Source organism: Ursus americanus, chromosome 34 (genome assembly GCF_024610735.1).
Source record: "Ursus americanus isolate L20-20 chromosome 34, mUrsAme1.1.p, whole genome shotgun sequence".
Taxonomy (NCBI): Eukaryota; Metazoa; Chordata; class Mammalia; order Carnivora; family Ursidae; genus Ursus; species Ursus americanus.
The window spans coordinates 10,767,784-10,780,890 of NC_142160.1; the positions used below are offsets into that span (position 1 = coordinate 10,767,784).

Below are 13,107 nucleotides of genomic sequence, written 5' to 3' on the forward strand. Positions count from 1 at the left end.
GAAAGATCAGAACTCGCATCCGAACAGAGCTGCTGTGAATGCACACCACCTTCGCGCCATCCAAGGCAGAAGATCCTAAGTCAAACTGTCCTACGTTGGGGGCTGTCTGTTCCTAAATACTCTTACTTTTCATATCAGCTACTCTCACACCTGTACCTTCAGGTCTCTGCTTTTAAAACACCCTGTACTCTCAAATCACATGCTGTAGGCAGAACCCTTGGCATCGCCGCGGACAGATGATGGCGTGCGCGCCTCCACACGGCCGTTCAGATGGCTTCGGCTCAACTGACCTTCTGTCTGTCATCTCTGCTCTGAGATGTGGCTGAGTTCTCTAGCCAAAACGCCAGTACCCATTTCTGTTTCAAAAGCCACAAGGCCAGGGGTGGTTGACTCTTAGGTCACCTCAAAAGTTGCTACCCTTTTGGGCACGGATACCGTGAGAAGCCCATCTTCGTGTTGGGGAGCTGGAGGGACGTGGCATGGGTACCCCATCGTGAAGACTTGATTCAGGCGCTTCGTGGTGTCCTGATAGGGTAGTCAGCTGCTGCTTTGGTCTCTCCAGTGATGGTAATACAGGGCTGGAGGGTTATAATCTGAAGGAAAATTATAGCACGTCTTCTACTAAATAAGGGGATAATAAAACTGCTTTCTGCAGACTTCTCCCTGCGGCTGAGCAGGGAGACACTGTGCTTTTAGATTCCACACAGACTTAAAGACCTACCAGGCCACCTCATTGTATTACAGTTATAAATTAGCGCCCAACACACACTTTCATGTAACCAACCATGTCATCCCAGGGTTATGTTATAACATGGATGGAGAGTTGGCAGTTCTTACCCCACTTAGACATTCTTGCACCCTGGAGCTGAGAGCGGGTGTCAGTACAAGTTTATAGAAACTTCTACGTCATCAGTTTAAGATAAAAACTCACGAAGTGTGAATATGAAGGATTTTTATGACCAGAGCTGGAAATGACTCCTTATTTTTAAGAATATATTATAAAGCCTCACTTGTTTTTTTGACTAAATTATCGATTTAACCCATTTTGAAAACACCCCAATATGAGCTTTTTCAGAGATTAATTTGTATACAGGAAGTCTTGGCGATATCCTGAGTTATTTGGGGATATAAATTTATCGGCAGTATTTAACAGAGTCCTGTGGGTGAAACGGAACTCTGGATTCACTGCCACAGCCCACCGTGACCGCCCAAGTCCCCCCAGCTGGCCGCCACACATGGAGTACGTTCTGGAGGCTGGGTCTCCCGCCTCAGCTCTACCCACAAGCTGGTCAGCATCAGCCCCCAGGGACAGCAACCACCCCCTCCTTCACGGACTACTCATTTCTTTGGTCAGAAAACACTTCCAGGCTGAAGCTAAACTGGCTTCTGTGAGTTTGTCCCAGTTCTGGTCCTAGAGCCATATATCGTCACCCACTGGTCTCAACAGATGGGAGACTGGACGCCTGGGGTAGGCCATGCGGGTCAGGGCGCCTGACAGGAAAAGACAAGAGGGGTGAAGCTGTGGCTGCTCTGCTCACGTCACACGTCCTGATATTCTAACCCCCACCCCCAGAATCATGGCCACCTGGGCCACTGTTGTTGAGAACTTGTATCCTAAGACTAAGCTAGTACCCAACTCTTCCTTCCCCCTAGCCAGCCTTCAGATATTAGAAGATGGCTCCTACACCCCATCCCTAGGTCTCCTTTTCTAGTCCAAAACACCTAGATTTCTTGCCATTTTCATGGCGTCTTGGGTTTGGAGCCCTTCCCTGGTGGGTCATCTCAGGCATGGGTCTAATTGGGTCATGGCCTTCTCCAAGTTTAACATTAGAACCCAGACACAGACCTCCAACTGTGATCTAGAGAACAAGAACACAACTATCATCTTTCAGTGTTTGGTTGTGTTTATAAGAGAGCAGGATTCAGGGGCGCCTGGGTGGGGCAGTCGGTGGAGTGTCCAACTTCAGCTCAGGTCCTGATCCCAGGGTCATGAGAGCCACACGTGGGACTCTGCACTTGGCACAGTCTGCTTGGGTCTCTCTCTCTCTCTCTCTCCCCCTCGCCACCCCCCCCATGATCACATGCTTTCTAAAATATAATCTTTTAAAAAAAAGGAAGAAAGGAAGATTTATAAAGCTGATCAGTAGGACCATACCATTTTATGTGGATTTTTTTTATGTCCCTGACTGATCTGCACCACACCAAGTTATCAGACTGAGCCTGAACAGAGTCCACTTTACAGACATCTGTCCTGAGAATGGGGGCGGCTTCTGCCTTGCCCACTGCTACAGCTCATGGCACCAAACACGAGCTATTGCTGAAAGAGCGCTTGTGACAGTTTGAGCAAGTTGGACATTTAAGCAGGCAAACCTTCCTGACTTAGATTAGTAAGAAACAAAGTGGAAACTAATAAAAATTACAACTCTCATTAAGCTTAAATTACATGATAAAATACTCATTTTTAAATAGAATCTTTGACATAGTCTCTTAATTTGCAAAGTCATTTCAAAACTTTTTATTCATTTTTTTTCAGCCTCCAAGTGCATGTGTTGGGCCACACAGTCTCTGTGATCCCAGCTGCAACCTTCTCGACTGCTGTTGTGTGGACACAAGCACATGCCTGGCACTAAATGATACCGTTTGTGTGTATAGAGTGTGTGTGTGTGTGTGTGTGTACACCCACACTCACATAGATACACACACTGTATTTCCCCAAAGAAAAGTTTATCCCTTATAACTATCCTATAAAGTAGGATTTATTACTCCCATTGTACAGATAAAACAAGGTTCAGTAATATGCCTAACGTCCTGGAGCTGTAATAACGAGGAAATCAATGGGTTTAACCCACCGTGTCTGTCTCTAAAAACTGAACACGGTACTGCCTCCCCATAGGTAGCTTGGTTTACCTGTCACAGATTGAATTAGCAGTGTCTGACTGTAAATGGTTACCACTGTAGGTTAAATATCTACTGGACAGGGGCACCTGGCTGGCTCGGTCAGAAGAGCATGCGACTCTTGATCTCGGGGTCATGAGTTCGAGCCCCACATTGGGTCTAGAGATTATAAATGAACTTGAAAATAGGTGGCTCGGTCGGTTGAGCGTCCAACTCTTGGTTCGGCTCTGGTAGTCATCTCAAGGTCGTGGGATCGAGCGCTGCATCTGGCTCCACTCAGTACGGAGTCTGCTTAGGATTCTCTCCCTCTGCCTCTGGTGCTCTCACACTCACTCTCTCTAAAATAAGTCTTTTAAAAAAAACATTTTCTGGACATATTTTTACTCCCCTATCACAAGGATGGTGTTTGAAAGTGAACACAGCACTCATGAGTTCAGGATTATGCTCAAGTTGTCCGATCGGCTTCAAGCCTGCTATACCACCGTGCGGTGATGTAGGAGGAACTCGATACGCCTTGGTGTAATTACACGCCGTAGGTCCCACCAGAGAAGCCAGTGCTATGCTAAGCATCGCAGAAGATCCCAGAGCCTAGTGAACCCCCCCTTCTACGTGCACATTTCCCAGGTACGAGGAAGACAGCAGGAGAAATAATGACTGTGTTCCCATTCGTGAGGAGCAGTTATCGATCAGTGCCAAAACTTAGTCTTACAGCTGCTTGCTTTCTTTTTTTATCCCCTCTCCCCCCAGTAAGTGAAACGGTGACCATGAGACATGAACACAGTTGTGGACGAGAAGTTTCTCCACTCCGGAATTACCCAGAGGAACTTGGCTGACCCCCGCTGCACACAGAGTAATAATCAACTGGATTTAGGAGTTTGCAACATGTCAGGGGAGCCTTGGTCCATAGGCTGATCAGCAGATGTGATGTGAAAGATACCACACTATTCTCTCATTTGCTGTTGCTTGCTCAACTGTGCAGAACTGCATGCGCTGTATTTCAGCTGCTTTCTATACCATTGCCAATCACCATTTGGGACTTGGAAGTGCTATTTTCCTGTTGACACTTGCATTATTTCGTTTTGCATGCATCCACTGATTATACATAAGCAACATATGTAATCTGCTTATTTTTTAAAAATCCATCCATGCAAAATGGTAAACAAAGTATAAATTCTGCTCTTATTTGCAAAATTATAATCATAGCCCATGTCTTTAAAAGTTTAAATTGGTTTCATATAAAGATCAGTGTAATAGGTCTGCGTATACTTTATAGAAAACTAGCTTCTATAAAGATTTTTTCACTGTTTACTAGTGAAATGAGAAAAGCAAAGCTATTTATAAAAGGCCTTATGTCGTGTACATACGTTGTCTTTGAAATATTTGTGATTTAGTTTATTGCTTGTAAAAGAGAAATTATATAATTTATTTAGTAAATACTATTGTAAACTATAGTTTTATTGAGAGAAATAAAATATTTTGTTCTCAGTTGTGGTAGTACATTAATTCCAATGGTTTATGGTCTTTATATTTCTTTTATTAATTAAAAAGATAACCTTGATACTCCTCCGTTTCTAAGATGTTCAGAGACCCTAAGTAAACGGACTCTCATGATAGATGGAGAGAAAATCTTCTGGTTCCTGAGAAGACACAGTAGCATATTGTACTCGACTTGTTCTTGAGACTTCCCAAATATCCTGTTGTATTAGTCAGCTTTCATTCTGTTATGCTGTGGTAACAAACAATCCCCAAATCTCTTCATAGCAATCAAGAGCAGCTCCTATCTAGGGCATGCCCTTTTTATGGCGGGGGGTGGGGGGGGAATGAAAGTGGAACTGGCAATAGGAGCTCTTAAAGCTTCCGCTTAGATGTATGTGGCTTACGGAACTTCTGCTCACATGTCACGAGCCAAAGCAAATGACGTTGACAGGACAGAGGTCATAGGACTGGCAAGTATACTTCTCACCAAGGAACTGACTCAGCAGAAAGAGGCAGTGATTATTATAAGCAATTACTGCTTAAATCTACACAATCTCATTAGTGTCTCAAACGGCAAAGGCTTAAAAGGCTCCCTAATCATACAATGGGGGGGAAAGTCCTTAGAAAGTAATATGACCAAGACCACAGGAAGACACTCCTGATGATTAGGATGCTCAGTGTAAAATACTTCAAGTTCAAGCAAGCAGATTCTTATAAGCAAACATGGTATTAACTTTTGTAAATGCAACCTAGAGCCATGATTACTCCGTGTAAGGAGTAATTTTGCCTGCAGAGTTGATGCTGGCAATCTATCCTGGGTTGGGATTTCAACAGGGAATTCTAATGAAATAGACCACTGAGGATTCCTTGCCTCTCTTTCCCTCGTAGCCATAGGTGCTATCAGATACTCTGACTACAGGGGTTTACCTCGCTGAACCCCACTCTTCCCTGTCCACTTTTAAACCTACTTATTTATCTAACCTACAGACTCTTTCATGTGGCCTCCCCTGGTGGGACTGATGCCTACCAATGCCCAAAAAGTAAGTTGTTATGACTTCTATTATCATGGATTAGTTTTGCCAGTTCTTGTACTTCATATAAATGGAATCCTATAGTACATACTCTTTATCTGGCTTTTTGTTATTCAACACTATGTAAGAATCATTCGTTTTGTTGTGTGTAGTAGAAACTCATTCTTTTTCACTGTTGAGTAGTATTCCGTTGTAGGAATATTCCATAAATTTCTGTTCTATTGCTCATTGGCATTTGGACAGATTCCAACTTAAGACTATAATGAATGAGGAGACCCTCCAGACCTCTTCCTCCACACAGCTCCAATATGCAGACAATCTGACTTCCAGCATCTATACCAAATATGGAAAGATTTCCCATGAGAAATATCACTATCAAGAAGTAGATGACCATCCTCTAATTTGCCTAGGATAGTCTGAGTTTATGCCTGACACTCAGGCATAACAACAGGACATTCTTTTATTCTCAAAACTGTTGCGTTTTGGACCACTAAAATACGGTTACCTTACCAAGGGAGAAAGTTTAAAGATAATAACATTGGAGATTCCCCAGCCATTGACTCAGCCAGGGCACCCTAAATGAATTTCAGCTGCAAGGCTTCCCCTGACCACCAGTGCTCATAGCATTTAGTCCCCACTCTTAATGAACAGCCAACGAAGGATCACAAAACATGTCGGGAAATTCTCTGAGACCGACATACACCAACAGAAAATTGGGGACTGCGGGAAACAGGGTCTATAAAAGCAAACTTAGGGGCGCCTGGCTGGCTCAATTAGTGAAGCATGCAACTCGATCTCAGGGTTGTGAGTTCAGGTGCCATGCTGGGTGTAGAGATTACATAAAAATAAAATGTTAAAAAAAAAAAGCACAAAGTTCAAAACAAAAGTTACCATTACGTCTTTCCAGAGAACAAATTATACGGCATCCATGAAGTAAGATCTGATCTATTACAAAAGTGAATATTCAGAAAGCATAGAAGAACATGTGAAAGTAAAACCATGGAAAATAAAAGCATGTTAGCAGAAGTTAGAAACTAAGAAAATGATTGGAAGATAAGGTTGAGGAAATATCCAAATGATTTTTAAAAGGAGCAAAGGAATACCAAAAACAAAAACAAAACAAAAAAAAAATTGAAGGCAATTCCACCAGATCTCATATCCAATAGGACTTCCACAAAGGGAAACAGAGAACAAGAAGGTAAAGAAACCTTCAAACAAAAAATGTAAGAAAATTGCCCACAATGAAAAAACATGCATTTCCAGATTAAAAGGGACTCTGAGTACCCAGAAAAATAGAAAAAATGAACCTGACCTTGCAAGTTCAAACTACCAGGGATGATCATGAGAGTCCATAGGCTTTCAGAAAGTAAAATTAATTTTATATAAAGCTCAAGAGTCAAAAGTCAATCAAAGTTCTCAATAGCATCACTGGAAGCCAGAAACTAATGAAGCCTTCAAAATTCTGAGAAAAAAAATTATTTCTAATCTCTAATTCTATACCCTGTGTATTACTTAGGATTCTCCAGAGACATAGACATAGCTAATAGATTTAAGAAACTGTCTCACATGATTGCAGGAGAAGGCCAATCTGAAATTCAAATGGCAGGTTAGCAGACTGGATACTAAGGCATGAGTTTGATAGAAGGGTTTTGAAGCAGAATTTCTTTTCTAGAAAACATTAGTTTTTCATTGAAGGCCATCACTTGACTGGGTGAGGCTCACCCATATTATCAAGGGTAATCTTCTTTACTTAAAGTCAACTAATTACAGACCCTTAACCACATCCACAAAATATTTTTCAGCAATACCTACATCCGTGTTTCACCCTGAAAAAATACTTACATGTAAGAGTAGAATCATCGTACAAAAATAATTTCCATCTGCCCTTTATCCAGAACCTCCAAAAAGATATGTTTTGCCAAAATGAGAGCGTAAACCAAGTAAGAGAAAGCCATGAAAGGAAAGACATAGGATCCAGAAATTAAGATCGAACCCAAGAGGGAGGTGAAAAGAATCCCCAGGGTGAAGGTAAAGGGAAATTCCAAGACGACAACAAGGGAGGAGATCTAAAAACGACTCAAGATTCGAGGTCAGATGCTCTAGGCACAAGTTCTCCAAGAAGGTAAAGATACCTGAGAGATTTTTAAAGTGAGGGCATAATATTTTAACTCTCTGTATCCTAGAACTGATCCTAGAGTTGGGGAAAAAAAGAAAAAGAAAAAAGGAGGACATTAGAAAAACTGGTGAAATCTGAATAAAGTTTGGAATTTAATTAACAGTATTGTATGAAAGTTAATCTCTTAGTTTGGACAAATGAACCATAGCTATGCAGAATGTTAACATTCAGAGACAGTGGGTCAAGAGTATACAGAAACTGTTCTATCTTTGCAAATTTTGTGTAAATCTAAACTTATTCCCCAAAAAAGTATATTAAAACTGAAAAAGAAACGGTCAAAAGATTTAAATAGACACTTCAAAGCAAATATATGGATGGCAAATAAGCACAAGAGTTTCAATATCATTAGTCATTAGAGAAATGCAAATTAAAATCGTAATGACATCCTACTACACATATATTAAAATGGCTAAATTTTTCTTAATTGACAATGACGGGTGCTGGTGAGCATGTAAAGCAATTCTCTCATTTTGCTGGTAGGACAGCAAAATGGTACAGCCATTCTGGACAAAAAATATCAGTTTATTATAAAGTTAAACATACCTTGGAAGCCTCTGGAAGATGACAGCAGAGTAGGACCATAGGCTCACCTTGTCCTACAAATACATCTAGGTAACCATCATTTCATCCTAAATACCCCAGAAATCCATCTATAGACTGGCAGAAAAAAACTCCACAAGTAAAGACAGAGGCCACATCAAAGAAGGAAGGAAGTGTGGAGACATGGCTTCGGAGAGACAGAGATCACGGCTGCTGTGGTGAGGAGGGAGCTGTGGCTGCAGAGAAGGGTGAGGGACTAGCACACAGGGGAGCACAGAGGGAAAAGGAATCCCCATAGCAACTGGCTTGGAAAGTGAGAAGCCCTGAATTTCTCAGTTCTTGGGACCAAAGGGGCTTAAAGTTTGGAGTTTCACGGTCAGTGGGCTTAGCTGGATATGGTCCAGAGGTCACTGCACTGCTCTTGAAGAGAAGGCAAGCCAACAACCCGCAGACATACAGCATGGAAACAGTGATCTGAAGAGGACCAGGGGCACGTGGTGGGGAGGTTAGTCACTCATCTCAGAGCATGAACTGGCCAGCACCATTTCACTCCTCTACCCCTCAGCATCAGCACAGGACCACCAACAGGAACCAACACTCACTACCTAACTTAATTATACTGAGCCCTGCCCCCTGTACCCCAGTGGTACCACCCACGCCAGTCACACTTGCCTCCGTCCTAGCATGGAGGGGGCCCCCTCCCCCAGAAGATGAGCCCCAAACCCCCATTCACACGACATCTCCTGACCAGAGACTTTTGCAAGGCCTTGGTTCCAGCAGCGGTAGTGGTAGTTCTCATTTCACAAAGAGACCAGAGCACACCTAGTTAAAATGCACCGCATTCAGGCCAGGGAACAAACACTGCCCACGACAGGCAAAAAGAACCACTGCAGATGACTGGCCTGAAGGATAAAGCAGCTGGTACACGAGAGCAGAGCTGAGGCAGCATACATTACAGATACTCCTGGAAGCACCCTAGTAACAGGGCCCTGGGCAACAGGGGACACTACATTGCAAGGCATGAGAGGAACTCTTTCTTCATAAGGCCATCACCCTCATGAACAGGAGATGTAGTTGATGTTCCGAACACACGGAAACAGACACAGAGACAGACAATATAAGAAGACGGAAAAATTTGCCTCAAATGAAAGAACAGGACAATGCCACGGCCAGAGATCTAAGCAAAACAGATAAAAGTCACATGCCTGATGGAGAATTCAAAGCAGTGATCATAAGGATACTCACTAGACTTGAAAAAGAGTAGAAGATAACAGACCCTTAACACAGAGATAAGGAATAACACAGCAGAGAAAAAGGGCTCAATTAACTAAATGAGAAACACACTTGATGGAATGAACTGGAAGAAGCAGAGGAACAAATTAATATCCTAGGAGACAGAGTAATAGAAAGTAATAAAGTTGGATAGAAGAGAGAAAAAAGAATTATGCAGAACAGAAATACACATAGGGAACTCTGTGACTCCATCAAACATAGTAACACTTGTATCCTAGGAGTACCAGAAAAATAAGAGAAAAGGTGGTGGAAAATATGATTTAAAAATTCAAGTATTCTTGAAAACCTCTCCAATCTGGGGAAGGAAACAGATATCCAGATCCAGGAGGCACAGAGAAGCCCCTTCCCAACAAAATCTACAAAAGCAAATCCACACCAAGACATTATTTAATGAAAATGGCAAAATATAGTGATAAAAAAAAAAATCTTAAAAGAAGCCAGACAAAGGTAGACCGTAACATATAAGGGAAACTCCACAAGACTATCTGAGGATTTTTCAGCAGAAACTTTCCAAGACAGAAGGGCCTGGCACGATAAATTCAAAGTGCTCAATGGGAAAAATCTGCAGCTAAGAATACCCTATATACTAAGGCTATCATTCAGAATAGAAGGAGTGATAAAGAGTTTCCCAAACAAAAACTAAAGGAGTTCATGACCACTAAACTAGCCCAGCAAGAAATATTAAGGGGAACTCTTTGAGTGGAAAGGCAAAAACGACAGTATGAGGATAGGAAACACAAAAACAATAAAAATTAGTATTTCTGTAAAAAAAAAAAATCAGTCAAGGAACTCACAAAATAAAAGCTTCTAAAATATGACACCATTTATGTAAAACATTGGGAGGAGAGGAATAAAGGATGGGTTCAAACTTAAGTGACCGTCAACTTAATACAGACTGTTGTATGCAGAAGATATTAGATACAAACTTAATGGTAACCACAAAGAGCAAAGGGAAAGAAATCCAAATATATCACTAAAGAAAACCAGCAAACCATGAAAGAGAGAAAAATAACAGAGGATCAGAGAAAATCTTCAGTAACAACTGCAAAACAATAAAATGGCAATAAATACACATGTATTAATAATTATTTTGAATGGAAATGGAATAAATGCTCCAATTAAAAGACACAGGGTGACAGTGGACTAAAAAACAAGACCCAAGGGCATCTGGTGGCTCAGTCAGTAGAGCACGCAACTTGATCTGGGACAGTGAGTTTCAGCCCCATGCTGAGTGTAGAGAGTATTTCTTAAAAATTAAGAAAAAACAAAAAACAACACCCATCTATATGCTGCCTACAAGAGACTCTTTTTATACCTAAAGACACCTGCAGATTCAAAGTGAGGGGAATGGAGAAACATTTATCATGCAAATGGATGTTGAAGGAAAGCTAGAGTAGAAATGCTTCTATCAGACAAAATAGACGTTAAAACAAAGAATGTAATAAGAGACAAAGGAGAACACTATATAATCATAAAGGGGACAATCCAACAAGATATAACAATTATAAATATCTATGCACCCAACATAGGAGCACCTAAATACATGAAATAGTTAATAACATAAAGAAAGTGATTATAATAATATAGTACCAATAGAGGACTTTAAAACCCACCACTTACTTTAATGAACAGATCGAAACAGAAAATCAACAAGGGAACAATGGATTTGAATGACACACTGGACCAGATGGATTTAATAGACATATTCAGAACAGTCCATTCTAAAACAGCAAAGTATGCCTCAAACATTTTCCAGAATAGATCATATTAGGCCACAAACACACCTCAACAAATTTAAGAAGATCTAAGGGTGCCTGGGTGGCACAGTCAGTTAAGCTACCAGCTCTTGGTTTGGGCTCAGGTGTGATCTCAGGGTCATGAAATCAAGTCCCACCTCAGGCTCCACGCTCAGCACAGAGTCTGCTTGGGACTCTCTCCCTCTCCCCCTCACCCCCACCACACTCTCTCTTTAAAATAAATCAATCAATCTTAAAAAGGGGGGGAGAAGGGGAAAGATGGCAGAGGAGTAGGGGACCCTATTTCAACCAGTCCCCTGAATCGAGCTGGATATCTACCAGACCATCCTGAACACCTGTGAAATCAGCCTTAGACATAAGAAGATACATGTGGATCTCTACAAACACAACATCTCGGGCTCTTGGTCTCAAGGTATGAAGCGGGAGCTGTGAATCTGAGTGCAAATATCGGAAGATAAACGGAAGGGGGAGGGAGCCACTGCGCTCAGGCACTGGGAAGCAGTAGCCACCTGTGCTGGGGAGCGGCCACACTAGCAGGCCGGTAGCCGTGGGGAAACCAGACTGAAACCTGGAACTTGGGAGCGCACATGCAAACCAGGGCGGCTGGCAGTTTTAGAAGCACAAAGGACAGAGACGTGCTGGCCCTAGGAGCGAGGACTGGGAGAGTGGCTGTAGGACACACAATCTGGGACGCTGCGGGGTTTTTAGCTGCACCGACAGAAACGAAGTCAGTGTGGCCTGGAAAGCTCAGTGAAGAGCAGACTGCGATCTCTCTTTTCTGAGACAGAGGCTTGGATATGGTCACTGCTGCTCTGACTCTCAGAAGAGACACAGAAAGCTGCCAGGGAAAGCCGCCAGAGAACAAAAGCCCCAAAAAACCGGTTCTCACTGAGCCCATCCCCCTACCCCAGGGGGGGCAGCACAACTCTGCCCAAACAGGGTTGCCTGAGTATCAGTGCAGCAGGCCCCTCCCCAACAAGGCAGCCTGAAAGAACAAGAAGCCCACATCCCTAAGGTCCCTACACAACAGGTGCATCTTGCTTGGGTCCTGGTCAATAATTTGGACTCTGTACATCCCTGCAACCATACCTTATCAGAATGACAAGGAGGAGGAACCCCCAACAAAGGAAAGAAAAAGAGACTATGGCCTCTGCCACAGAACTAATGGACATGGATATAACCAAGATGTCAGAAATGGAGTTCAGAGTAACAATGGTCAAGATGATGTACAGGCTTGAGAAAAATATTAACAAAAATATAGAATCTCTAAGGGCTGAAATGGGAACGAATCTGGTGGAAATTAAAAATTCTATGAATGAAATGCAGTCCAAACTGGATGCTCTGACGGCCAAGGTAAACGAGGCAAAAGAATGAATTAACGAGTTAGAGGATGAGATGATAGACAAAAAGGAAAGAGAGGTAACGTGAGGGGAAAAAACTCCAATTTCATGAAAAAAAGCTACAGGAGATTACTGATTCAATGAAACGTTCCAATGTCAGAATTATCGGGATCGCTGAGGGGGTGGAGAAAGAGAGAGGTCTAGAAGAGATATTTGAACAAATTGTAGCTGAGAACTTCCCTAATCTGGTGAAGGAAACAAGCATTCGTGTCCAAGAGGCAGAGAGGACCCCTCCCAAAGTCAATGAGAACAGACCAACACCACGACATACAATAGTACAATTCACAAATCTTAGATCCAAGGAAACAATCTTGAAAGAGGCGAGGGGGAAGAGATTCCTTACGTACAGAGGGAGGAACATCAGAGTAACGTCAGACCTGTCTACAGAGACCTGGCAAGCCAGAAAGGGCTGGCGAGACATATTCAGAGCACTAAGTGAGAAGAACACGCAGCCAAGGATTCTGTATCCAGCAGGGCTGTCATTCAGAATGGACAGAGAGATAAGGAGCTTCCAAGACTGGCAGAAACTGAAAGAATAT

At 42.5% G+C, this 13,107-nt stretch overlaps 1 protein-coding gene and 1 long non-coding RNA gene across 5 annotated transcripts in view; one reads left to right on the forward strand and one right to left on the reverse strand.

Annotated features, from left to right (window-relative positions):
- PIP5K1B (phosphatidylinositol-4-phosphate 5-kinase type 1 beta) overlaps nt 1-4,398 on the forward strand; it is a 295,798-nt gene extending 291,400 nt beyond the window's left edge. For both annotated transcript variants that reach the window (XM_045772497.2, XM_045772498.2), the window contains one exon: nt 3,643-4,398. In XM_045772497.2, coding sequence (XP_045628453.1) covers nt 3,643-3,645 — 3 coding nt within the window. In that variant the 3' untranslated portion in view covers nt 3,646-4,398. The remainder of the gene's footprint in view (nt 1-3,642) is intronic.
- The window catches only part of LOC123776492 (uncharacterized), a 103,098-nt gene that overhangs the window by 34,145 nt on the left and 55,846 nt on the right, over nt 1-13,107 (reverse strand). The gene's annotated exons all lie outside the window — the stretch shown is intronic.